The sequence below is a fragment of the Schistocerca gregaria genome, chromosome 3, assembly GCF_023897955.1.
Source record: "Schistocerca gregaria isolate iqSchGreg1 chromosome 3, iqSchGreg1.2, whole genome shotgun sequence".
Taxonomy (NCBI): domain Eukaryota; kingdom Metazoa; phylum Arthropoda; class Insecta; order Orthoptera; family Acrididae; genus Schistocerca; species Schistocerca gregaria.
This window is the reverse complement of record NC_064922.1, coordinates 327028357-327055573: the sequence shown is the minus strand read 5'-3', so window position 1 is coordinate 327055573 and position 27217 is coordinate 327028357. Positions and strand designations below refer to the sequence as shown.

Below are 27217 nucleotides of genomic sequence, written 5' to 3'. Positions count from 1 at the left end.
GAAGTAATGCATTTTCATCCCTATGTCTACTGAGACTTTTTTGCTTCTAGTATCGTGTACTTCCAACTGCATGCGTTAACGCCATTAATTATGGTACACCCTGTGTACACGAATTAGTTACAGAATACATACAATAAAGCTTTCTTCATTAGCCTTGGTATCATTACGGCTTCATACATCGTTGAAATCTTTCTTAAAATAACAAGCGTGCATGACATAATTCAAAACAGCTTTTCATTGTACATGGCCAATGTAATTGAACGTTGGTCATACAATTGAAACTATACATTAGTACAGGGAAGAGGCAGTGAAAATAAATCAATATTTGCATAAGGAAATAGCCAATAAAATGATAAAATGTAAAAGACACCGTCTTATCAAAGATGTTATGCTGTTACAAATTAGTAACTGACATAATCAGTATTTACATCACTTCGTAACACTGCTGTTAATGTGGTAAATGTGAACAGTATGGCAGATGGTGCCAACATTTTAGTGAATGGCTGTTCATGTAAATACTGCTTTATTTTCACTGACTTTTCTCTACATTAATGTATATTTTCAGTTGTATGACCATTGTTCATTTATACTGGCCAAGAACGATGATAAGCTCTTTTTAATTATGCCATGTACGGACGTTGTTATTTTAAAAATGATTTAACCATGTTTGGAGCTGTAATGGTACCAACACCAATTACGAATGTTTTATGGTATTCTGTAACTAATTCGTGTACATACTCTTGAACCCTGCTATGTGAAGTTAGATAACTTGTTGTATGTTGCAAATCTGAGAAAAACCTATTTTGTATCTTATATCGGAAGATAACCAGATTGTTAGCCGAAACAAGTAATCAATCCAAATAAGGGAAATTTCATATGGGATCTCGACTTCATGGGCTTTCATTAAATGTGTTCGCAATTGCGAATATGGACAACCATCAGCTATAGAATGGAATGTGAAATTTGCGCCGGGCGGAGTCTCGAACCCCCGTTCCTGCGAGCGGTCGCCTTATTACTTGGCTATCCGTGCACGATTCACGGCCAGACTCAAACTTCTCTACGTCGTCAACCGTGCGTCCACAACCTGTACTCGTTCAACCATTACGTATATTCCCGTACAGGCGGGACATTTTACTTGAAAGTCGCTTGCCCGGTGTCGGCGGATGAATACGATATTGCAGTGTCTGTGTGTTATTCTGAATACGATGCAAAGTTTCTTTGCACATGCATGCATGCATGTTCGAACGAACAGGCGCTGCGGCGACTACAGCCGTTATGAAATACATTAAATATATTCGCAACTGCGAATATGGACAACCATCGGCTGTAGAATGGAATGACGACAATGAAAATTGATGCCAATCCGAGAATGGAACCCAAATTGTCCGGTTATGGCGAGCGGCCGTTTTACCATTTGGCTATCCGGGCACGACTCATGGTCAGATTCAAACTACTGTATGTCGTCGAGGATATTTACCTTCAAACCACAGTAGCTTTTCATCGTAATTTAGAATAACACAGGCACTGCAATATCTTATGTATCCGTCGACACTGGGAAAGCGAAGTAAAATGTCTCGCCCGTATGGGATTATACGTAATGGATGTACGATTACAGGTTATCGAGATGGTTGACGACATATGGAAGTCTGGGTGTGGCTGTGAGCTCTGCACGGATAGCCAGATGGTATGACGACTGTACGGGATAAGCGGAAAATCCGGGTTAGAGTTTGGGTCCAGCACAAATTTTCATTGTCATTCCATTCTACATCTGATGACTGTCCATATTCGCAATTGCGAATACATTTAATGTATTTCATAACGGCTGTAGTCGCCGCAGTGCCTGTTCCTTTGGCATGCATGCATGTCCGAGGGAAAATTGCATCGAATTCGGAATAACACAGGCAGGGCAATATCGTATCACGGGTTTTCAGTCCCCATCATAAATAAATAAACTCGATACCTGTGTTCCGTCATACCGAGGTTTCCATGACAGATCTGGTTGAGAATCTAATACTGGAGTGCCGGTAGGAGTTTGGTTAAAGGAAACCTTGAACGTAATTAAAAGGCCATCAATATCTTGCAATTCTTCTAGTATCGACACTTTTGTTCCGGCATTATGGAGGTATCGCTGGCAATTATCGTATAGAACCTACACTACTGGCCATTAAAAGTGCTACACCACGAAGATTACGTGCTACAGACTCGAAATTTAGCCGAGAGGAGGAAGATGCTGTGATATGCAAATGTTTAGCTTTTCAGAGCATTCACACAAGGTTGGCGCCGGTGGCGACACCTACAACCTGCTGACATGAGGAAAGTTCACAACAGATTTCTCATACACAAACAGCAGTTGATCGGCGTTGCCTGGTGAAACGTTGTTGTGATGCCTCGTGTAAGGAGGAGAAATGCGTACCATCACGTTTTCAAGTTTGATAAAGGTCGGATTGTAACCTGTCGCGATTGCGGTTTATCGTATCGCGACATTGCTGCTCGCGTTGATCGAGATCCAATGACTGTTGACAGAGTATGGAATCGGAGGATTCAGGAGGTAATACGGAACGCCATGCCGAATCCCAACGGCCTCGTATCACTAGCAGTCGAGATGACAGGCATCTTATCCGCATGGCTGTAACGGATCGTGTAGCCACGTCTCGATCCCTGAGTTAAGAGATGGGGACGTTTGCAAGACAACAACCATCTGCACGAACAGTTCGACGACGTTTGCAGCAGCATGGACTATCAGCTCGGAGACCATGGCTGCGGTTACCCTTGACGCTGCATCACAGACAGGAGAGCATGCGATGGTGTTCTCAACGACGAACCTGGCTGCACGAATGGCAAAACGTCATTTTTCCGGATAAATCCTGTTTCTGTTTACAGCATCATGATGGTCGCATCCGTGTTTGGCGACATCGCGGTGAACACACATTGGAAGCGTGTATTCGTCATCGCCATACTGGCGTATCACCCGGCGTGATGGTACGGGGTGACATTGCTTACATGTCTCGGTCACCTCTTGTTCGCACTGACAGCACTTTGAACAGTGGACGTTACATTTCAGATGTGTTACGACCCGTGGCTCCACCCTTCATTCGATCCCTGCGAAACCCTACATTTCAGCAGGATAATACACGACAGCATGTTGCAGGTCCTGTACGGGCCTTACTGGATACAGAAAATGTTCGACTGCTGCCCTGGCCAGCACATTCTCCAGATGTCTCGGCAATTGAAAATGGTGTCCGAGCAACTGGTTCGTCACAATACGCCAGTCACTACTCTTGATGAACTGTGGTATCGTGTTGGAGCTGCATGGGCAGTTGTACCTGTACACGCCATCCAAGCTCTGACTCAATGGCCAGGCGTATCAAGGCCGTTATTACGGCCAGAGGTGGTTGTTCTGGGTATTGATTTCTCAGGGTGTATGCACCCAAACTGCGTGAAAATGTAATCACATGTCAGTTCTAGTATAACATATTTGTCCAATGAATACACGTTGATCATCTGCATTTCTTCTTGGTGCGGCAATTGTAATGGCCAGTAGTGTGTTAGTGGAGCGCCGGTGGGCGTGCTTCGTGGAGTGTTACCTTGATGTTGACGACAGGCAGCCGGCGGTCAGAGGGCCTCACGATGGAGCTGAGGTCCTGGACGCGCGAGGCGAGCAGCGCGCGGAACGTGCCCCGCAGACCGGCGCGCCGAGCCTGCCGGTAGCACGCGTGGTCGGCGCCGCGCACGCCCTGCATCTCTCCGGCCAGCGGCTCGTTCAGCGCCGCCAGGCGCAGCTGCGGGCAGAGCGCACCAGCTACACTACGAACACGGGGGCAAGCTGGCTTTACAAGAACAGAGTGAAAGTATCATTAATAAGATTGTTCAGCAAACCTGCATCTGACTGTGTCTGTGAACTTGTTTCTTGCACTCCTCCATTTTGCAAGAAATGCAACATATATTTGACTCAGCAATCAAGTTTAAGAGAACAATGCCGTTTGTGCAATGGCATTAAGATGGTACTGGAAAATTAACTCTTGGCCCTCATTGGTTCTTTCATTGGTGCGTAACTTTACTACTCATTTTCATATTCAGTACAAGCAAAGGATGTGGATTATGATTCAGGCTGTTAGATTTAAACACAATGTTGATCTCAATATGCATATTGTTAAAATTCTAAGCCGTACACAAAACCTACCATTTCAAACATTTTTGTAGCACGAATCACTCTTACAAAAAAATTTACAAAACGCTTACTGTGTCAAACCTTGGACATACAGATCCTAAGTCTGAACATTATCTAACTAAAACCAATTTGAAATGATTATATATCTTCTCTCATTTATGTGCTTAAGTTTGGTCAGGGGCAGTCACCACACGTCTGCTTCCTCCGGGAACCTACCTGCGACTCTCTGTGTGTTTTTTTTACTGCGAGTGCCCGTCTCTCTTAACCATTAAAGATCCTCCTCCTCAAACTCGTTTCACCTTGCGGTTGGCAACTACCGACTATTTTTTGGAGCTACCCTGATCAGACCTTAGCACATACCTTTCAAAAGCTACGCAACAGAGGAATTTTCAGGTTATGAGACTACAGGCAGCACAAGTAATTCACTTCACGGCCTAGTAAATGTCATGCGACTAGGGCGCCCGCCGGGAAGACCGTTCGCCAACTGCAAGTCTTTCGATTTGACGTCATTTCGACGACTTGCGCCTCGATGGGGATGAAATGATGATGATTAAGACAATACAATACCTATTCCCTGAGCGGAGAAAATCTCCGACCCAGCCGGGAATAGAACCCGGGCCCTTACGATTGACATTCTGTCGCGCTGACCACTCAGCTACTGAGGGGGGGGAGGGGGGGGGCGACCACGGTCTAGTGCCACCTTATAACTGTGATGCAGTCCAGAGATCGCGTTTGCCACACCAAAGTCTGCAACACACATTGATACCACAGACATTAGCGAGGGCTTGCTGCAATCTGCAACGACGTACAGGTAGCGCCCTGAAGAGTACTCCTCTTCTCTCAGCGCTGCAGCACCCTCGTACTGAGGTCAATATACCGGGTGATCAAAAAGTCAGTACAAATTTGAAAACTGAATAAAATGGTTCAAATGGCTCTGAGCACTATGGGACTTAACATCTGTGGTCATCAGTCCCCTATAACTTAGAACTACTTAAACCTAACTAACCTAAGGACATCACACACATCTATGCCCGAGGCAGGATTCGAACCTGCGACCGTAGCGGTCCCGCGGTTCCGGACTGAGCGCCTGAACCGCTAGACCACCGCTGCCGGGTAAAACGGAATACATCACGGAATAATGTAGATAGAGAGGTACAAATTGACACACGTGCTTGGAATGACATGGGGTTTTATTAAAACCAAAAAAATACAAAGGTTCAAAAAATGTCCGACAGATGGCGCTTCATCTGGCCAGAATAGCAATAATTAGCATAACAAAGTAAGACAAAGCAAAGATGATGATCTTTACTGAAAATGCTCAATATGTCCACCATCATTCCTCAACAATAGCTGTAGTCGAGGAATAATGTTGTGAACAGCACTGTAAAGCATGTCCGGAGTTATGGTGAGGCAATGGCGTAGGATGTTGTCTTTCAGCATCCCTAAAGATGTCGGTCGATCACGATACACTTGCGACTTCAGGTTAACCCCAAAGCCAATAATCGCACGGACTGAGATCTGGGGACCTGGGAGGCCAAGCACGACGAAAGTGGCGGCTGAGCACACGATCATCACCAAACGATGCGCGCAAGAGATCTTTCACGCGTCTAGCAATATGGGTGGAGCGCCATCCTGCGTAAACATCGTACGTTGCAGCAGGTGTTTATCAGCCAGGCTGGGTAAGATGCGATTCTGTAACATATCGGCGTACCTCTCACCCGTCACGGAAGCAGTTACTCACGTTTTGCTGTCCAGCGCCATCTGTCGGACATTTTGTGAACTTTTTTTTTTCGTTTCTAATAAAACCCCACGTCATTCCAAGCATGTGTGTCAATTTTTACCTCTCTATCTACACTATTCCGTTGTTTATTAAGTTTTCAAATTTATACTGAGTTTTTGATCACCCGGTAGAGCCGAGCATGGAAGAGCTCTGTTACAGTTCGTGACCTCATCTGAAGGAGTCGACATCGCAGTGTAGGACCAACGTGTTGTTTAACTTTCTGATGAAACTGTTCTTTAGTAAATGTTGAACATTGTATCTCAAGAGAACAGTTGAACAGTTTGTTAGTAAGTGCAGCACGTGCTGATTTGCTGGTCAGTGACAGTTATAAATTATCCACCATCCCTGTGGAAAAGATGTGTGTCAAAGTAATGTAAATCTTTTATTTTTATCGAATAAAAAGGACCAATATTATATGTGTTTTAGTTTGATGAGCAATTAAGGAACCTACAGTTATGGCGAGACAAAAACAGTTTTGTCTGGTCACAACAAAAACCACGGTCTTTTTTTCTTCTTTCAGTTTAGGGTCCCATGGACAGAGACGTTATTAGTGACAATCAAATGTCTCAGTCGAAGAACCATGATAGACTTTATGAAAGTTTTTAATGCAGTAACAACAAAATCTGCTCTAACGACTGGTGAGAAACTGAAACACATACGAGGTGCGACAATAAAGCAACCCTGCAGGCTTGTGTAGGCACAGTATCTTTGACCTTGGTCTATAAGCTGATACTAGTCCAAGCGGCACATCGATACAACTGCTCAGTCGTGAGTTGTGCTGTAATAAGTTAACATGTGTTTGTGTCTCTCGTCACGGAAAAGGAACAGCATAACATTGCGCAATGGTATACCATTTCTTTTTGTGTTAAATTGCGCGAAAATTGCGTCCACAACTTACGGTAAGGGCCGGCCGCGGTGGTCTCGCGGTTCTAGGCGCGCAGTCCGGAACCGTGCGACTGCTACGGTCGCAGGTTCGAATCCTGCCTCGGGCATGGATGTGTGTGATGTTCTTAGGTTAGTTAGGTTTAAGTAGTTCTAAGTTCTAGGGGACTAATGACCACAGCAGTAGAGTCCCATAGTGCTCAGAGCCATTTGAACCATTTGAACTTACGGTAAGCTTCAGAAGGCTTGTGGAGAGATTATGTCAAGATCTCAAGTTTTTCGTTGGCAAAAAATGTTTAGTGAAGGCAGAACGAATGTTGAAGATGAAGACAGCAGTGGACGACCATCAACCTCACGGACGGATGTCAACTTGGCGAGGGTGAGTGAACTCGTACAATCTGATCGAAGATTATCCGTGGAAATGATTGCAGAAGAACTGAACATCAATAGAGAAACGGTTCATCTAATAATAACTGAACATCTTGGTATGAGAAAGATTTGTGCAAAAATGGTCCCCAAAAATCTCACACCATAACAGCGAGAAACATGGAAAAATGTTGCAGCCGATCTGTTACAGCAAACGGAAATCAATCCAGAATTGTTGAGCCGTGTTATCACTCGTTGTGAAAGTTTGTTTTTTAGTTCGATCCAGAGGCAAAACGCCAAAGTTCGCAGTGGTGCACAAAGGGATCACCCAGACCGAAGAAACCTCGCATGTCAAAGTCAAAAGTGAAATGCATGCAGCCGGCCGATGTGGCCGAGCGGTTCTAGGCGCTTCAGTTTGGAACCGCGCGACCACTACGGTTGCAAGTTCGAATCCTGCCTCGGGCATGGATGTGTGTGATGTCCTTAGGTTAGTTAGGTTTAAGTAGTTCTAAGTTCTAGGAAACTGATGACCTCAGATGTTAAGTCCCATAGTGCTCAGAGCCATTTGAGCCATTTTAAATGCATGCTTGTGTGCTTCTTTGATTCCAAGGGAATTTTTCATAAAGAGTGGGTGCCTCCTGGACAAACAGTTAACCAATATTACAACAAAGAAATTCGTAAAAGAGTTCTTCGTATCCGTGCCAACATTGCTGATAATTGGATTCTGCATCACGACAATGCGCCATCCCATACTGCTTTGTCAGTACAGCAATTTTTATCCTCAAAACAAATTTCATGACTACCACAGCCACCTTATTCACCAGATATCGCTCTGTGCGACTTTTTTCTATTTCCAAGAGTCAAAACGACGGTCAAGGGACGCCATTTACAAACAACACAAGATGTCCAAAAAGCTGTGACGAGGGTCTTGGAGGATATTACAGAAGACGAGTTCCAGAAATTTACCATCAAAGACAGAAGCGCTGGAAAAAGTGTTAACAAGCAGAAGGGAACTACTTTGAAGGAGACAACACTAAACTTGACTAAAATTTTAAGCAATATTTTTTTTTCACATCAGTCCCATTACTTTATAGTCGCACCTCGTATGTGCCGTTTCTTGCTATTACCACCACTAAGTCTTGTAATCCTTGAACTGTGTACTTGCTCGTGTTATGTTTGATTTGCAACACATCGACAAATTGATGAAATACGGAATAAACTTTATCTCATGGGGTACTGTGAAGGACAGGGATCGTAGCAACTGGGTACAACGTGCTCTAACAACTACTTATGATACCTTTATTACAGAGGTATTGCAGCTAATACAATGTGATATGAAGGGTACTCAAATGAAAGTTACACAGATGGAAAAAAGTAAATGAATATTTATTATTTCGAAAGTAATCGCCTTAACTGTCAGTAAATTCACCCCAATACGAGGCAAGACGGTCAATGGAAAAATTTTCGGGATTGCTTACTGAACCATGATTATACCAAGGCCTGCAGATGTCCGTTTGAAGCAAATCGACGGGCGCCAATGTCTTTCTTGATGGCTCCAAAAATATGTAAATCTCATGGGAGGAGATCAGGACTGAATGGAGGATGTGTAAGGGCTTCCCAGCATAAGTTCTGCTCCCTTTGAACAAAAATTAAAAGGAAAACGATGCGTGTTGACGCTTGGCGATAACCACTTTGCCAGCAATGCTAATTGCATAAGTGGCACAATAAAGGGGGTCCGATGGGTCCGTCGTTCAGTTTCGTCACATTTCGGATTTGTCCGAAACACTTCATCTCGACTTTCCTGTTTTTTCATTTCTGCCAACGCTAGCGATTTAGCAGTTGAAGTGGCAAAATTGCGTGGTGAAGCTAAACTTTGCAGTTTCCGTTGGTAACGCTGAGTGCCGATAACGTCAACATTTCCTTTCAGAAGTCTCTGCCCACTGCAAGAACCTGTCTTGTCATTTAGACTTTTGTTCATCATTTTCAGCAACTGTTTTTGAGGAATGGCCATGTGAAGAAAAAGCACACTAACAATTTTAACGCAAATGGTGTGCTATTTCTTCACATCGGAAATCTCTTTATTCCACTCGAATGCCCCCCCCCCCCCCCTACTGAAATCAGACTACTGCTTTTGTGCCACCTATAATTCACACAATCAAAGAGAAAGACTGGACAGAATAAAAACTCAAATAGAAGTAAGAATGCTTCACACAGTGAAAGTAAAATGGTGTTTTACTACAATTTCAAAAGAAAAACTTCAAATATTAACCGAAAATTCTGAAAAATCATATAAAATAATATTTTCAGATATTAGATACGTCGATATTTTATCAACAACACTACCTCCGAGCGGCTATGGGTTTTCGTTTTACCAGGACCTCTCTCCCTGACTGTCCTCGAGCCTTACTGCTCTCCACCAATACGGCTGCAGTGACGTCGCACTAGTAAGAACTCTCCCAGTCAGTGGCTATTGTTGGGCTGGAATCAAGTAGTGCTGATTCACACCCAAATAACTCTTTTGTTGTACTCATTTTACGAGTTAAAATAAAAATTTGTTCGTGCTGCCTGGGTTTACTAATCGGCGTCGCTCTCTCAGCCACGGCACAAAAAAGGTAAAACTGGTCCTCTGTGTCCCAAAATCTATAAGCATCGCATTTCCTACAGGGGATTAACCCTTGAATTTCTGTACGAGTACATCATCAAAATATGGGACAACACCGTCAATGGAAATGGCGTTTGGCGTCATTGGCCGGGAGGCCCCTTGTGAGGCAGGTCCGGCCGCCTTGGTGCAGGTCGTATTACATTCGACGCCGGATGGGGATGAAATGATGACGATGAAAACAGCACTTTTTTTTTAAGTTCGGTGGTTGATCCTTCCACTCAGTTTTCTTATTACAGAGGCCAACCGGCTCCCCGGCCGAACACGCTGAACTACCGTGCCGGCAAGAAAGTAAACTTTTCACTCGAGGGAAGACTTGAACCAAGGACCTTTCGTTCCGCAGCTGATTACGGTAATCACGGGGCCACGGCGCTCCTGTGGCGAACGACACCTTCAACAAAGACGGTGGATTTGCAACTGAGAACGGGCTGGGATCCTGTGATTGGGGCGTTGAAGCGGGCTTAATGGTCGTACCACCAGAAAACTTCCACATATTGTGCAGGACTGAGCACCAGTGGCGTCACTGACGGTAGCGCGGCTTCACGAGTATAAGGACGGCAGTGGCTTACACACCACGGAGGAGATATCTGCCGAAAGCTCAGGGGCAGTTAACCACTTGACCTGTCTTAAAACCTGAGAATATTTTACTCTTGAATTTCTTTATGGCTGGAGATATGAGGCGTTTCCATTCCATAGTCTGATGTTTCCTCTCTGATTCAAAGTGGTGAAATCACATTTCATCTATAGTGATGATTTGCTTAAAAAAAAATTTTGCCTTCGTTAACATGTCTGTGCAATAGCTGCTGACACACTGTTTCACGACATCACCTATGCTCCTGAGTTGTTTTGATTCACATCTTGCACAAACTTTACGAAAATTAAGCTTGTAATTGATGTGGTAATATAAATAACCATGACTAATGCGCGTTTTGTTTGCCATTTCATTGACACTGAGTCACCAGTCATTCGAATCTGCTCACAGGTTCGCTCAATGTTGGCATCACTGGTGGGTGTGACTGTATGTCCAGCTGTTTCCTCATCCATCAAACTCTTTCGGTTGCTTATGGATTGTTCAATCCGCTGGTAACCACTTCGCCGTGGTGAATCACTGCTCCTGCATTATGCTGAAAGTCTTCTATGGTGTTTAGCTCCTTGCATACCTATAGACCAGAAAAAAAGGATTACAGAACTCTTTTCTTCATTTGCGCGCGTGGAAAATGGGGGCAACCAAGTTTACTTCCGAAAACTGCAAAGCAGACAGATGTGGCAACTCTGTAGCCTGGCACAAACGAAGATAACGGTGCTATCTAGATGCTGGCGAGCGTACTAAGCTGTACTGCCAACCTAAAGACGATTAGAACGAAAGTGCAGATACTTATTGGTGTACCCTGGTAGAAACACGACGATATTGGTTACATGAAAAGAGAAAATCAGCTTAGTCGAGATCACGCATAAAGTAAGCCAGATACTCACACTGGGTTCGTCGACGAAATTGATGGCCTTGAGATGTAGCAGGCGCTTCCGTGGCGCTGGTGGTGGCGGCGGCGGTGGTGGAGGTCGCGGGGTGGTGGCGGGGGTGGGGGCGGCTGCTGCCTTGCTCGGCGCCGTCGCCGTCAGGCCCAACTGAAAAAACAGGCCTTCTGTCAGCCACTCCACTTTACTAAGTGCGAGGCCCACCATTCCCCGGTCTCTGCAATTACGAGGTGTACCAGTAACTAACACCATGTGAATCTCGAAATTTTCCTGGGTTTCTGAATACTCCACGATGTTTCAGGAATGCTTCGTTTACTACTACTTGCTATATTTATTCTGAGTACCAGTCAGACATCTTCACATCGCACAATTTATTAGCGCGCTTTTTGCGTTCAGCTTATGCGTCACAATCATAATTTTGTTGCAAGACTACTCTGCCAGCAGACAGTGCCCCGAAACTCGAATTGTCTGGTTGGTTGTCACTAGCCCGGGCCATCGGCGTATTACGTCGTCTTCGCTGAGATCCCATCGTGGAAATAGAGGGTGCTCTGCCTGGTATGTACCCTGGTACACATTTTACATCCCATCGACTAGCGCCAACGTGTTCTTCCTCGTAAGTCCACGACTCACCAGTTCCATTGTGCCGAAAAACAGCAGATGTGCTCCTGCGGTTACCCAAATCTCCCTTTTGCTACAGGGTTTGACTTCTGTCGGCAGTAATGGACAACGTTATCTCAGAAATAAATTAAAAACAGATCCTATCCCCCCGGTTCCAAACAATGTTTACGGGAGGCTTACCTCGCCTCCTGCTTCACTGAAACAGTTCAATTACTTCAGTAAGGTGTTTCTAAAAGGTGTCTAAAGCCAGTTCGTCGCCAGTGAAACATTAAGGCGATATTCGCCTTCTGTCCATGGTCGGGTCAGCATTGTCCGTCAACAGTTGGGATTAGCCGAGCGGTCTAGGGCGCTGCAGTCATGGACTGTGCAGCAGATCCCGGCGGAGGTCCTCCCTCGGGCATGGGTGTGTGTTTGTCCTTAGGAGAATTTAGGTTAAGTAGTGTGTAAGCTTAGGGACTGCATGACCTCAACAGTTAAGTCCCATAAGATTTCACACCTCACACACGTGTCAACAGTTCTGCCTGCTTGATTGATTCGTGCACAAAAGGCAGCAGTGTCATTGACTGATGTTGTGTACACGCCATCTTTGACGTAACCCCATAGAAGAAGTCGAATGGTGTGACATTAGGAGAGAGTGGGAGTGATGCGACGGGACCAGCACAACACTGGCTGTCTCTTTAAACTGTGCGGCTGCTCCCGGCGGAGGTTCGAGTCCTCCCTCGGGCACGGGTATGTGTGTTCGTCCTTAGGATAATTTAGGTTAAGTAGTGTGTGCGCTTAGGGACTGATGATCTTTACAGTTAAGTCCCATAAGATTTCACACACATTTGATTTTTTCTCTTTAAAGTTTCTGAACCACGTGGTAATGATTGTTCTTGCCGTTGGTGCAAACCCATGCTGGCGACTATAATCCGGCAGTACCTTTGTCACATATGTGGATTCTGCATATCGGATGACACATTGCATCTTCTCCCCTTCTGGCAATGTTCTGATGTACTCAAGTCAAATCGGCAACAAGGGTCGAGGGAAACAACATTGAGAGATGCTGAACATTTTACAGTAAATTACTATTCTCTTTCTCTAATAGTTTCCAAGTTACGATTTTTTGAAATGATAGCGGGACTTTATGGACACACTGTAGAAAGGTTCTGTATCGGAAAGCGGCTTTCAATTGGATAATGCATCGAATCCCATTATTTTTACGATTTGTTCTCAGCAAGTACGCCGACGGCCACTGTTAGTGTCAACCCACCGGACATGTGGAGTTTCGCATTTACAGTATGGAGGGCGCTGTCCGTTCGCACTGTGGTCGACCTTGCAAAACAGATGCACGCACTGCTTACAGCTCGATAGTAAACTTTGCTATTGGGCAGTTGACGTGAGTCTTAGACGGCTCGCCTGAAGATGTCTGGCAGGTGTCCAGATGGTGGTATTAAACGACGACCGGCTGCAATCCTGAAACATCATATTGGCAGTATTACAAGCAGTGAACACACGCTCTTGAAGGAACGATGCAAGCTTTCAGCAAATGTTAACGTATGCTAACAGTTGGTATCATATGCTCATTTTGAGAAGGGCAGCTGAATATTCTAGATTCTGCTGCCCTTCTCAGTTTAGGTGGTGGTGGCGCCCTTGCGTATATGTTGCATATATGTAAAGGCTCCGCCATCTAAATTCAGAAGTGGAGCTAAGTTTGGAGGTTCAAGCCTTTAGGTGTATACAATGCGGAGGAACGACGAGGAGTTATAAAATTTTTCCTGGCAGGATACTGGAGAGGGCAAAATACTTGGAAGAGCAGTTGAACGAAATGAATAGTGTCTTGAAAAGAAGTTACGAAATGAACATCAACAAAAGTAAAACATAGGTAACGTAATGTAGTCGAATTAAATCAGGCGCTGCTGAAGGAATTAGATTAGGAAACGAAGCACTGAAAGTAGCTGAGTTTTGCTGTTTGGGCAGAAAAATAAATGATGATGGCCGAAGTCAGAGAACATTAAATGTCTACTGCTAATAGCAAGAAAAGGACTTTTGAAAACAGGAAGTTGTTAACAATGAATATAAATTAAGGTGTTAGGGAGTTTTTCTAAAGATATTTGTCTAGAGTGCAGCTTTGTACGGAAGTGAAACTTGTATGATAAGCAGTATAGGCAAAGAGCCGATTGAAGCTATAGAAGAATGCTGAGGGGTAGGTAGGTAGATCGAATAACTATTGAGGAGATACTGAGTTGAACTGGGAACAAAATAAATGTGTGGCACAACCTAACTAAAAGGAAGAATCGTTTGACAGCACACATCCTGAGGGATCAAGAAATGGTTAGTTTCTTAGTGGAGGAAAGTGTAGGGGATGAAAACTGAACAGAGTCCGAGGCTCCAGTACTTAAGTAGGTTCAAATGAGTGCAGGTTGCAGTAGTTAGGCAGAGATAAAGAAGCTTACACAAGGCAGACTAGCGTAGGCAGCTGCAAAAACCAGTCTTTGGACTAAAGACTATAAAAATTACAGTGCACAATACCGGGGCAAATAGATTGTGCAAGCTGAATGATGCATTCACAATTGTGAGCATAGCAGTCAAGGTGAGTTGTGGTGCTCTAATCGTCCCAGTAACGTCATTTCTGACTAGAACGAAACCTGGTGCTCCATTATGAGTTGGACAACAAAAGACAATGACCAAGAAGCAACTAAGGTTTCAATTCTTCTTATTATTGTCTTCTGGTATTTGAATATGTAAATTTAGGAGTGCTGTCAAAGGAAGAGTAAAACAGATAATACTGTCGGGTCCACGGCAGTGCATGGAGAAGGAGCTAAAGCCAGTAGTCCGATGTTACAGAGAACTTCCGCGTACACGTGGCGTGATATACAAGAAGCTGTAAACAAAACCAAGAAATAAGAGGATATCAAAAGAGAAATAACCACTTTGTCCTTATGTTAATAATACTTAGGAAACCTCAGCGCAGCTGCTGATTATTTGCTAAAACTAAAGTGGAAGTAGGGAAGGGGCGTGGAGGGAAGGGGGAAGAAAAATATGGAGAAAGAGAAAGAGAAAGAGAGAGAGAGAGGTTGGGAGGGAGTAGGGGAGGACAGGAGATTTACTTTATTCGGACAGGAGGAGAACGTTTTAAGCAGACATTTTAACATGAAAAGAGACAAAGAGGAAGAGGAAAAAGAAAAAAAATTAGACGAGAACGCATTTAGGTATTAACAGATGAACCATGAGAAGCTTTATTGGGATAAAGGAATGTTTGACATTAAGTTTGCTTTCATTGCTCGTACTCACGAAAGGAAGAAGAACAGAAATGAAATATCGACACGTTAGGGCCGTATGGTATAGCAAGGAGACAATTTTGATCATTTTTTTTCTTTACTGCTGATTCATGTTACTGTCATTAACAACCACTACAGCTGTATTAAAGTACATTTGTAATGTCTAGAGCGGTTTCTTTCAATGAACATCATAAGGTGACAATGCCAACAGTCTACGTCATAAAGTCCCAGAGAATTATGCTGTTATCATGACTCAGATAACCCAGTTGTCTTACATAACGATGGAGCCACGTTCTTAAACATAGCGAGCACACGAACGTCCTCCAGAATGTGGCTTCCTTCAGTGTTACGTAGGACGACTGGACTACCTGAGTCATGATATCGGCACAGTTCTCTGAGAATTTGTGACGAAAATTGTTCCCAGTGTCACCTAACAGTGCTCGCTGAAAGAAACCGGTCGTGAGATAGTAAATGTATTTTAATACAGCTTACTGACGTTAACATTCGTGGCAAGAAGAATCAGTACGATCTCTGCGAAGACGCTAATATCACTAATATGCAAAGTTGATTGCTAGAGAAGGTCCCATACTAACCTTTGTAGCAATATAGATAACATTTAAATATCTGGAAGCAAAGATACACTAATTGAAGTATTATGTTACCTTTTCATAGGCAGCATATGTCCACAAAAATTACACTGCAGCTATGTATAGGTATCAAAACTGGTGAAACAAGGAACTATCACTAATACAATTGATCTCCAATAAACGGACTTTATGATTTTTCTTATACACAGAACAAATGGAATGGAAACTGAGTATCAGTCTGGAGAGAAATACCTAGAACGTTTGTACGCTTTTCGAGCATAGGTAACTTCTTGAACCAACTACACTGCACTAAGCAAAGCATTCTACAATGCTTATATTATTTTTAAGCCCACAATGCTTTTCTATGCACGGTCCTACTGCAGGTGGTATGCACTTGGCTTCGTTCTAGTTGGTAAACAGTTGACGAGGTAAGTTAAGGAGAACTATTGACCACTTTTATTTCCAAAATAGATACCCTTGATAGAGCGTTGTCAAGCGTTAATGCTGCGTTAAGGATCAGAAATCGATGCTCAACTTCTGAGGAACAGTTTATCGTGCGATAAAGAGACGGCACCGATAGTAGAGTGAATACTGCAGACAGACTAGTGCAGAAATATATAGTAACAGCCATGTCTACGTTACTCTGCGGATTTTCGATGACCGTACAGTGTGTGATGATAAACAACTTCCGCCCTCTATATTTCAAATTTTATTTTATTGCTGCGACCAGTTTCGGCATTTCACTACGCCATCTTGAGGCCCCCTGACCTACGTGTAGGAAGAATCCAACCTCATGTACGATTTGAATCTGCAATCGATGAACGAAGGGATATCGTTGTTAAAAAAGATGTCTACGGATACCAGTTACTGAATGCTGGCCCCCATTTCGACCGACTGCACATGAAGCTGGATTATTCCTATAAGCCGGAAAAGTGGGCCTGAAGATAGCGTAGTGAAACACCGAAAGTGGTCGCATAAATAATATAAAATTGGAGTAATGGACGGCTGAAGATGTTTTTGGTTTGACATTTTACATTGAACAGCCGAAGTCCCCCAAATATACTGTATAAAGACAGATTTACAGAGACTTTCGATGATTCATCATATGCCACAAAATATACTGAAGTATATCGAAAGTTCATGAGTAACATTGCATTGTTATTGCAAAATTATTGTCGAAAATCCAAAAAAGCTGTCTTTCTGCAGTGAACAGTTTCATTAAGAACTTGGAATTTTTGATAAAGCTATTACTTTAGAACTTTGTGACAAACAAGAGCCTGCATCTCGTGGTCGTGCGGTAGCGTTCTCGCTTCCCACGTCCGGGATCCCGGGTTCGATTCCCGGCGGAGTCAGGGATTTTCTATGCCCCGTGATGGCTGGGTGTTGTGTGACGTCCTTCGGTTAGTCAGGTTTAAGTAGTTCTAAGTTCTAGGGAACTGATGACCATAAACGTTAAGTCCCATAGTGCTCAGAGCCATTTGAACCATTTTTTTGAACAAACAAGATTACTGGGATAAGAGATAAGGAGCTAAGGTGGTTTGTAGGATTAAGAAGCTAAGGGATTACATAGGGAAGGATATGTAAATAGACCAGTAAGTGAAGAACTTTGCTACAGAAATGGAAATTTCTGAAGCATACCGTTTACATGGGAAGATGGCGCGAGCACTATGGGACTTAAAAGCTGAGGTTATCAGTCCCCTAGAACTTAGAACTAATTAAACCTGACTAACCTAAGGACATCCCACACATCCATGCCCGAGGCAGGATTCGAACCTGCGACCGTAGCGGTCGCGCGGTTCCAGACTGAAGCGCCTAGAATCGCTCGGCCGCTCCTGCCGGCACATGGGAAGAAGAGGACGTATTTCCTATAATGATTTCCAGGTGGTTGGAAGAAGATTAAGACAAGAAGGAAACCAAACACTAGCCTTGAGGTTAGTGGTTGCTGGCGTGGCGTTTACCGACCTGCACGTACTGCCAGCCGGGATCCACCCGCACCAGCAGGGCCTGCTCGGCGAGCACGAAGGCCAAGGTGCCCAGCGGCGTCGTCTCCGTCACCTGGAACAACAACTACCTCCTTTAAAAAACGACCTCTGAACCAGCAGGAATGGAAAAATAATGCCTTGTTCCCAAAGGTAATGGAAATCATCTCCATTTTTAGCAATCGTGTACAACCGTTCGATCGACGAGGAATCCGTTCCTAAAGCCGAAAAAGTTACTCAGGTCACATCAATACACAATAGAGTTCAGCTTCATAACAATAATTTGTAGTACTATTCTGGAACATATACTGTATTCTGTAATTGTGAAATGCCGTAACCCGGGTGTACTTTCAACGCTGTGGTTACTTTGGCTACTCATACACCAAAAGTTTTACAGCTCTCTGCTGGCTCTCAGTTGGGCGTTTAGTATATCGGATGGTTATAATTAAACTTTCTCCCCTATTTAACATGTTACAACACGGAAACTAATTACTGTAAACGTACAAAACTTGTTAGCATTTATCTCATGGACATGGGGAAGAGAAATAATGCAGAATCAATTCAATTGAAACACTTTTAATGTGCTGCTACGGTACATCATACCATTATATCCGGTACTATCACTGCTCCAAAGGGGCTCAATATGGCGTCCTTCAGTGTCCAAAGGAGTCTGGAAGCGCAGGACTGCATTCTGCTCAGCAGAAGGAAGCATGCCCGTTGGTATGCTGGCTACCTCTCTTGATATGCTGTGCTTCGAATCAACACACGTGTGAATGATCCCTTCGTAAACTCTGTTCTTCAGATAGCCCCACAACCAGAAAACACAGTAAGTGAGATCAGGTGTTCGTGCCGGCCAAGCATTGTAAACGATCGGTTGATAATTCGATTGTTTCTAAAATTGTTTCGGAGAAGCAGGTCAACTTCACGAGCGATGTGCGGTGGGGCCCCATCTTGTATGGAAACTGTTGAGTTCAATGCGTCTCTCTCCTGCGGGTATGATATGCTGGCGAAGCATATCGCAGTAAAGCTGGCCAGTCACACTGCATGTCTTTGGTCCTTGAGCGCCAACCTGTTCGAAAGTGAATGGGCAATGATGAACGTAGCTGTGAAGCCACCCCATAAGCTGACACGTTTACCATGCAGAGAACTTCACGCGCAGTGACTGGAGGTAAAGATCCCCCCACTCGGCAGTTATGTGTTCTAACCTCACCCACCAGAGAAAAATGAGCTTCGTCTGTCCATAGGACGATCCAGGGCCAGCCCTCGTCAAGTTCAATCCTGTGGTGCAAACTGCTTTACGACATGGATCTTGCACGGATACCATTTGAGAATGGTTCGAAGCACCTTCCGTACAGTGGACCGCGGTATATTCAACTGTCGTGGCACAGCACGCTCGTTGCCTGAGCAGCGGAAAGTGCGGGCAGCGTTGTCTGCCATAGCAACAGCTATTTCATCAAAAATGCTTCAAATGGCTCTGAGCATTATGGGACTTAACATCTGAGGTCATCAGTCCCCTAGAACTTGGAACTACGCAAACCTAACTCAGGACATCACACACATCCATGCCCGCGGAAGGATTGGAAACTGCGACTTTAGCGGTCGCGCGGTTACAGACTGAAGCGCCTAGAACCGCTCGGCTGCTATTTCATCAACCACCTGTGGTGCAACAGGTCGTCGGCCTCTTCCCGGAGCGACGCTCAGTTCTCCAGTTGATTCGAACTTCTTCATCATGCTCCACACAACAGGCAATATTCTGGAAGTGCAGCTGCGGAATTACTGTTGTTTTGATGATAAAGCTTCACCAATAATGCCCTGCTTCTTTTGTCCAAGCTCTTGTTGACACGTGAACAAGGGCACTGCGACTGGTCACGTGTATGAGACTATGAATCACGATGTCTGATCACGGCACCTGGTGGCCATAGTTGGAACTGGACGGTGGCGCTGTGGCGCATGGAAATCATGCTCCCCATACTGTGGGCATTAATGCTTCCAAGTTGGTACCAGTACGGTAATTAGCTAAAGGTAAAGTTTAATTATAATCACCCGGTATATTTTTTGGTGGTAATATTCCATTAATATACGCTAGATGACGCCATGTAGTGGCGATTTTCTTGCAAGATAGTTGATGACATCTTGCGGCTTATAATTGTCTATGAAAAAGTGTGTTAAAATGAGTTTGTGCAAACTCCACTGATATCGTTTAAATGCAAAGCCACCGGTCTTTTCAACTAAATCATGTATGTTACTCCATTAACTCTCGAAACAGACCAATGGTAAGTTTTTTGATCGTATATATATATATATATATATATATATATATATATATATATATATATATATATATATATACGACCGTGATAAATAACGACCGTGATATATATATATATATATATATATATATATATATATATATATATATATACGAACAAAAAACTTATCAGTGGTCTGGTGGTGTATATATATCTTCCAGCATATTACGATTTCTGAGGCCATGTGCATGTTATCTCTGTTTCGCAGTAACTTTCACCACGTGACAGGTGAATTGGGGTGGCAATTATTAAAACAAAGGTCTTTTTGATATGAGGAGATCTTTTCACGGCATTTTAGCTACCAACCTTCTGATCTGAAAGTCAAAATATTTTATTACTCCCATCTACACACGAAGAAATAACGACCGTGATAATATAAGACAAATCATGATTGGAACGGAGAGATTTTGGTGCTCGTTTTCCCACATGCTATTCGAGAACGATAGAGAAATTTTGAAAGTAGTTCTATTCAACCTTTGGCAAATACTTAAATGTGCCTTCCAGAATAATAATGTAGATAAAACTGTAAATAAAAATGTCTGATGCCATCAGAGCATCGATGTATAATCATGTCCTAAGAATCTTTACTTCAATGTATTTGTTCCCATGTTATTTTCATAATTACTCTCCATGAAGTATTACGCTTTAACACGCTTGATCTTTCTCCTTAGGTCTTCACGACAGGGGAACTATATGATTAAGTAGGCCAATTTTTTGTCATCACTGCGGCGATACAATCTGTTACTACACACTAAATACTGAAATTGTGTTGCTCATTTTACATCTGTATGGTCAAATCGGTCTGTTAAGCAGAGCTCATCTGTAGTGGACACACAGAGCCACATGGGAGTGCTTAGGAGAAATGAGAAATGTAACACAGAGCCACATAGGAGCGCCCGGGAGAAGTGAGAAATATATGCGTCCATTCATGCGATATATTTTAAAGATATTAGTTGTTAAATTGATCATGTTTGTATTAAAAGTTCAGAAATTTCACCGGTACACTATATGCAAACTATTTATTAGGTAGGATACATTTTATAAAGGAAACTGTGATAAAAGAATCTATGCCATAGTTAACTGTAGATGCTTGTGATCAGCAAGAATGGTGTACAGTAGATGCCACCACAAAAAGTTGAGTCTGATAGACCTGTTTTCGTATGTCTCCTTCTATGATAGGTATTTTTACCTCAATTTAGAATTTTTTTGCTCTCCATAACGGATCCGAGGTAGCAATATACTCTGTACACCTATGGAAAAGTGAAAGCATACTTTAAAAAAATTCTGGTACATAAGTGTGGAGTTGCAGCTTTTCTAGGTAACGGACATATCTTAAGGACTGGTTTTTCAAGTATTAACGACTATACGTTTGCAGTACGTTTCGGAACGAACATTCACAAAACATGAAGCAGTATGGTGTGTCGTGTAGACGTAGACTTGTATGCGGACCTGGAACATGTCGTTGCTGGTGCGGAAGGAGATGGTGCTCGGTATGAGCTTCACGTCCGGCTCCTTGCGGTGCGGCTTCTTCTCGCTCTCCCTGTTCACCTCCAGCGGGCGGAACTGTGGGCCGTTTCCGTACATCTCGTGCTCCAGAGGACCTGCGGGAACCACAACAACCAGGAAATTAGATTTTACGTCTGGATAAAATTCCTCGATTCATGTTGTTAATGATTTCTGGGTACAGCAATAAATTTTCACTTAATTTCTTGCCTCTATTACATGAAACCCAGCACCCGATACCTAAAACATGCTATGACAATACAACAATTCTGAAATGTTAAATTTTATATACTGTAGTATTTCATCTGTTTTGCTGCTTTAAATATCACCATCTTATGTATTACTTCAAGCCTAACAAAACTCTACCATTTAGTGAGCAAGGTGTATGAGACAGGCGAAATACCGTCAGACTTCAAGAAGAATATAATAATTCTAATTCCAAAGAAAGCAGGTGTTGACAGATGTGAAAATTACCGAACTATCAGTTTAATAAGCCACGGCTGCAAAAAACTAACACGAATTCTTTACAGACGAACGGAAAAACTGTTAGAAGCCGATCTCAGGGAAGATCAGTTTGGATTCCGTAGAAATGTTGGAACACGTGAGGCAATACTGACCCTACGACTTATCTTACAAAATATATTAAGGAAAGCCGAACCTACGTTTCTAGCATTTGCAGACTTAGAGTAAGCTTTTGACAATGTTGACTGGAATACTCTCTTTCAAATTCTGAAGGTGGCAGGGGTAAAATACAGGGAGCGAAAGGCTATTTACAATTTGTACAGAAACCAGATGGCAGTTTTAAGACTCGAGGGGCATGAAAGGGAAGCAGTTGTTGGGAAGGGAGTGAGATAGGGTTGTAACCTATCCCCGATGTTATTCAATCTGTATATCGAGCAAGTAATAAAGGAAACAAAAGAAAAATTCGGAGTAGGCACTAAAATCCATGGACAAGAAATAAAACCTTTGAGGTTCGCCGATGACATTGTAATTCTGTCAGAGACAGCATAGGACCTGAAAGAGCAGCTAAACGGAATGGACAGTGTCTTGAAAGGAGGATATAAGATGAACACCAACAAAAGCAAAACGAGGATAATGGAATGTAGTCGAATTAAATCAGGTGATGCTCAGGGAATTAGATTAGGAAATGAGAGGCTTAAAGTAGTAAATGAGTTTTGCTATTTGGGGAGCAAAATAACTGCTGATGGAGGATATAAAATGTAGACTGGCAATGGCAAGGAAAGCGTTTCCAAAGAAGAGAAATTTGTTAACATCGAGTATAGATTTAAGTGTCAGGATGTCGTTCCTGAAAGTATTTGTATGGAGTGTAGCCATGTATGGATGTGAAACATGGACGATAAAAGTTTGGACAAGAAGAGAATAGAACTTTCGAAATGTGGTGCTACAGAAGAATGCTGAAGATTAGATGGGTAGATCACATAACTAATGTGGAGGTATTGAATAGAATGGCGAGAAGGGGAGTTTGTGGCACAACTTCACAAGAAGTGATCGGTTGGTAGGGCATATTCTGAGGCATCAAGGGATCACCAATTTAGTATTGGAGGGCAGTGTGGAGGGTAAAAATCGTAGAGGGAGACCAAGAGATGAATAGGCTAAACAGATTCAGAAGGATGTAGGTTGCAATATGTACTGGGAGATGAAGCAGCTTACACAGGATAGGGTAGCATGGAGAGCTGCATCAAAGCAGTCTCAGGACTGAAGACCACAACTACAACAACAACCTACATCTACTGACATTTTGCCCAGTAGTGGGCAGACTTACGGCCCTGCAATTTGCTGGCTTTTCATCCTATACTACTGCATTATCTAACAAATAATCACCGCTAGCTTATATTTAGTACAAAACAACATAAAATTAGCCTCTAAAGGAGTCATCATTATTTCATCTGTGGAAGTTGCACGCTCGGTTCCAAATCATACCAGCAACGGACACCAGACCATCCCCGGCAGTTTCTAGACGCCAGCCTACGGTCCTGCCATGCTATATGAAGATGGTATCTGTTCTTTCCGACACGTCATATAGAACAGATACCATCTTCATATAGAATAGGCTAACCGGACAATGATCTTCTCCAATGCGGATGCACTCACATTGCCCGAACTCTAACGGGAATGGGTAGACTGACTGCCGCGAGTAATGAGTGTAGTGGGCAGGGCCACTACAAATGTAGGGTGTGGACAGTAAGTAGAGAATGTGAGTGTCACAGGGAGCGTGCCAGAGGTAAGTTCCTGCAGTCGCATTATCCTCTGTGCCCTCGGTGGCTCAGACGGATACGGCGTCTGCCATGTAAGCAGGAGATCCCGAGTTCGACTTTGGTCGGCACGCACATTTTCAACTGTCCCCGTTGATATTTATCAACGCCTGTTAAGCAGCTAAAGGTCTGGATTTCATTTGTCCCACCCTCCTACCCCCTCCCCCTCACTGAATAATACGGCACATACGTTGGATAGCAAATACCGAGCGTAAAACGCCCTTTAATTTTCATTGGCTGCACAATACTTAATTTCATTATCTAACCATCTCATCCACATCTTTCTTAGATATTGCACCTGCTATGCTATTGAGTATATGCGGTTTCCCTTTGCCTCTAACTAGTTCACCTATGTTTCTGTTCGAGCAAAGGCCACCGGGACATACACGGGACACTCAGATATTATCTGGTCTGGGGTTCATTCAGGACGACAACATCGACAACCTCGTGTACGCTTTTCCCCTGCTCTGTGTAAACACGATGGATAGGGGTGTGAACGGTAAGGACGTGAACCATTCGGTGTCGGTTAGAAAAGAGAAATTAATCGCTTTCGCACTGTGGCACAAATTCCGTTCTGTTCTACGAACTGATTGATAGGCTCCTCGTTATTTATAGTTGTTTACACAGTATTATTTTTTCCATCTTATCAATTGCTAATTCGCTAGATACTTGTTTAATTTAGTCGAATTGCTCCTTTTGAAGCAATGATATGGAATTATCTGTGCACTGCAAATACGACTGATGTAATTAGTCCGCTGAACACGTCCCAAATGCGTCAGTACTTCCGGGAGTAATATTTCTTTGGACTCTCCTCTCGGTGATGGCACACTTCACGAGGTTAAGTCTTCGGGGATATATCAGACTACCGTAGAGCGTCAAGACGTTCAGAAAATTGAACGAAGGTCGTTTTGGTTTTTTGCCTTTCTGTGACTATGCTTTTAAATCAGTATCTTTTTCTTTTTTAAAATCAAGCAGGTCTCCACAACTAATCCTGTCACGAACATTTGCTTTGATCTGACGTATTACAACACCAGTCATTTCAGCTCTGAAGGAATGAAGAAATATTAATGTCCTGATGACAATGATGTCGTCATAAGTGGAGCACAGGATGGTACAGGACAAGGATGAACAGGAAAGGGGCCGTCTCCTCTTCACGTGAATCATCTCGGCTTTCATCTTAATTGATTTAGGGAAACGACGAAAATCTACATCTGGACGGTCGGACGAAGATTTATACTGCGGGTCCAGTGCCTCAACAACTGCAGTACCTCGCTTGGCCTTCAGTTCTGAATAGCCGTGTAACCGTTCTACAGTAGTCAGTATTTTGTGATCCCTTTTGATATTTTTTTCGCAACGCTTAACTAGCTCAGTGGGGTTTCAGATATATCTTCTCCCAAGTCCGACCGACTGAGTTCTCCCAGCACGACCTGCATTCGCAACTTTACTTTCCACAGGCTGTAGCTAAGCTACTACTCCGCAATACACTTTCTTCCAGGAGTGCTAATCCTACAATGCATAAGGAACGTCTGTGAAGTTTGGAAGCTAGGAGAAAGGTATTGACGTAAATAAGGATGTGTCGACGGGCAATGAGTCGTGCCTGGACAACTCATTCAGTAGAGCATTTGCCTGCCAATGACAAAAGTTGCGTGTTCGAATCCTGGTGCAGCACACAGCTTTAATCTGCTAAGAAGTTACAAGGCAGCGCATCCTTCACTGCGGAGCGAAAATCTTTTCTGGAAACACCCACTCACGTACGCCGTGATAGTATAAATTCTGCAGTGTGTCGTGATTTGTGACCGATAGTGAATGGTAATAGTGGCGCACTTAGCAGATATCATGTTGCCTTGCAATCTTTTCACATGTGAGTGATATATTCATTAAAATCAGACAGATTAGTTTCAGACTTTGTCTTTACACCAGTGGTCCCGGTGAAGAATTTATTTCTTGTATGAGAAGCTGAGCCCAGAGCACATTGAAACATGGGCATTGGTCTCTACAAACAATCGCTTTCTTCCTGCTCCCAACCGACGCAGTTCCGTCTTGCTCGGTTTAATCTGGACTTGCCCCCTTGTGACATGGCTGCTCAAAAATTCCCAGACCATTCAGTCTTCCTTGCACCTAAGCTGCAGGTAGTCGTTAATTCTCATATGTACAGAGATGTTGAAAAGTTTATCTTTCCTTAGCTGTGTCGTTGACTATTTGGAGTATCGTCTTCGTTACTGAGTTGGAAGCTGCCCCAGAGTGAAAGTTTGTCGTTACTGATCGGAAAAGTACGTCCTCAGTCAGCTGCAGTTGCTCTGTTTCCCTTTAGTGGCTTTCCTATGTTGAGTGCCGCAGTTCCTGCGATCTAGTAGAGCCTTGAGCAGAATTCAGGTATCATTTTCGGACTCAGTATCATCGACGACGATGTCCACCAAGTAGATGAAAAGTACGAAACTAGAGAAGCATATTGTACGACTCGGCATCATATGTCTGTTGATGACTTGCGGAACGTTCGTGTTTTTTAAAATTATTATTACTGCTGTCCAACTACGCTACAAGGAAGCTTGTTCTTGGCGGAGATAGTGCTTCTTGAATTTGAATGCTTTGTCACTTGTTACTCACAGGTAGTTCTTAGTGTCTCATGGTACTAGATCCATGCGTCACGATACTATGTTAGAGTTGCACTGAATAATCCGTGTTTTGTTACTCATATGGAAGTCACTCATATCTCCCTTTGCAGAATTAAGTTTAAAACATCTTGTTATGTGTTATTGAGGGTCTTATCTACAGATTCAAAACAGATTTTTTTTCTCCAGTTAGGGAAATGTGCAAAAAATTCTGTTAATCATTTCTGTCTGATCAAATTCGTATGTTTTAAAGGGAAGTGGAACCGTTACACTTCCTCGTGTTAGAGCAATCAGCGAAAAATATACGATTACTGTTACGAATCATCTACATCTACATCTACATCTACATGACTACTCTGCAATTCACATTTAAGTGCTTGGCAGAGGGTTCATCGAACCACAATCATACTATCTCTCTACTATTCCACTCCCGAACAGCGAGCGGGAAAAACGAACACCTAAACCTTTCTGTTCGAGCTCTGATTTCTCTTATTTTATTTTGATGATCATTCCTACCTATGTAGGTTGGGCTCAACAAAATATTTTCGCATTCGGAAGAGAAAGTTGGTGACTGAAATTTCGTAAAAAGGTCTCGCCGCGACGAATAACGTCTATGCTGTAATGACTTCCACCCCAACTCGTGTATCATATCTGCCACACTCTCTCCCCTATAACGCGATAATACAAAACGAGCTGCCCTTCTTTGCACCCTCTCGATGTCCTCCGTCAATCCCACCTGGTAAGGATCCCA

The 27217-nt window shown here is 43.4% G+C and overlaps 1 protein-coding gene across 1 annotated transcript in view; it reads right to left on the bottom strand.

Moving 5' to 3' along the window:
- Positions 1–27217, bottom strand: part of LOC126355358 (collagen alpha-1(XVIII) chain-like) — a 586377-nt gene that overhangs the window by 13155 nt on the left and 546005 nt on the right. The window contains exons 24-27 of the mRNA XM_050005652.1: positions 21531–21682; positions 17756–17848; positions 11329–11478; positions 3585–3779 (exon numbers count right to left, since the gene is read on the bottom strand). Coding sequence (XP_049861609.1) covers positions 3585–3779; positions 11329–11478; positions 17756–17848; positions 21531–21682 — 590 coding nt within the window. The remainder of the gene's footprint in view (positions 1–3584; positions 3780–11328; positions 11479–17755; positions 17849–21530; positions 21683–27217) is intronic.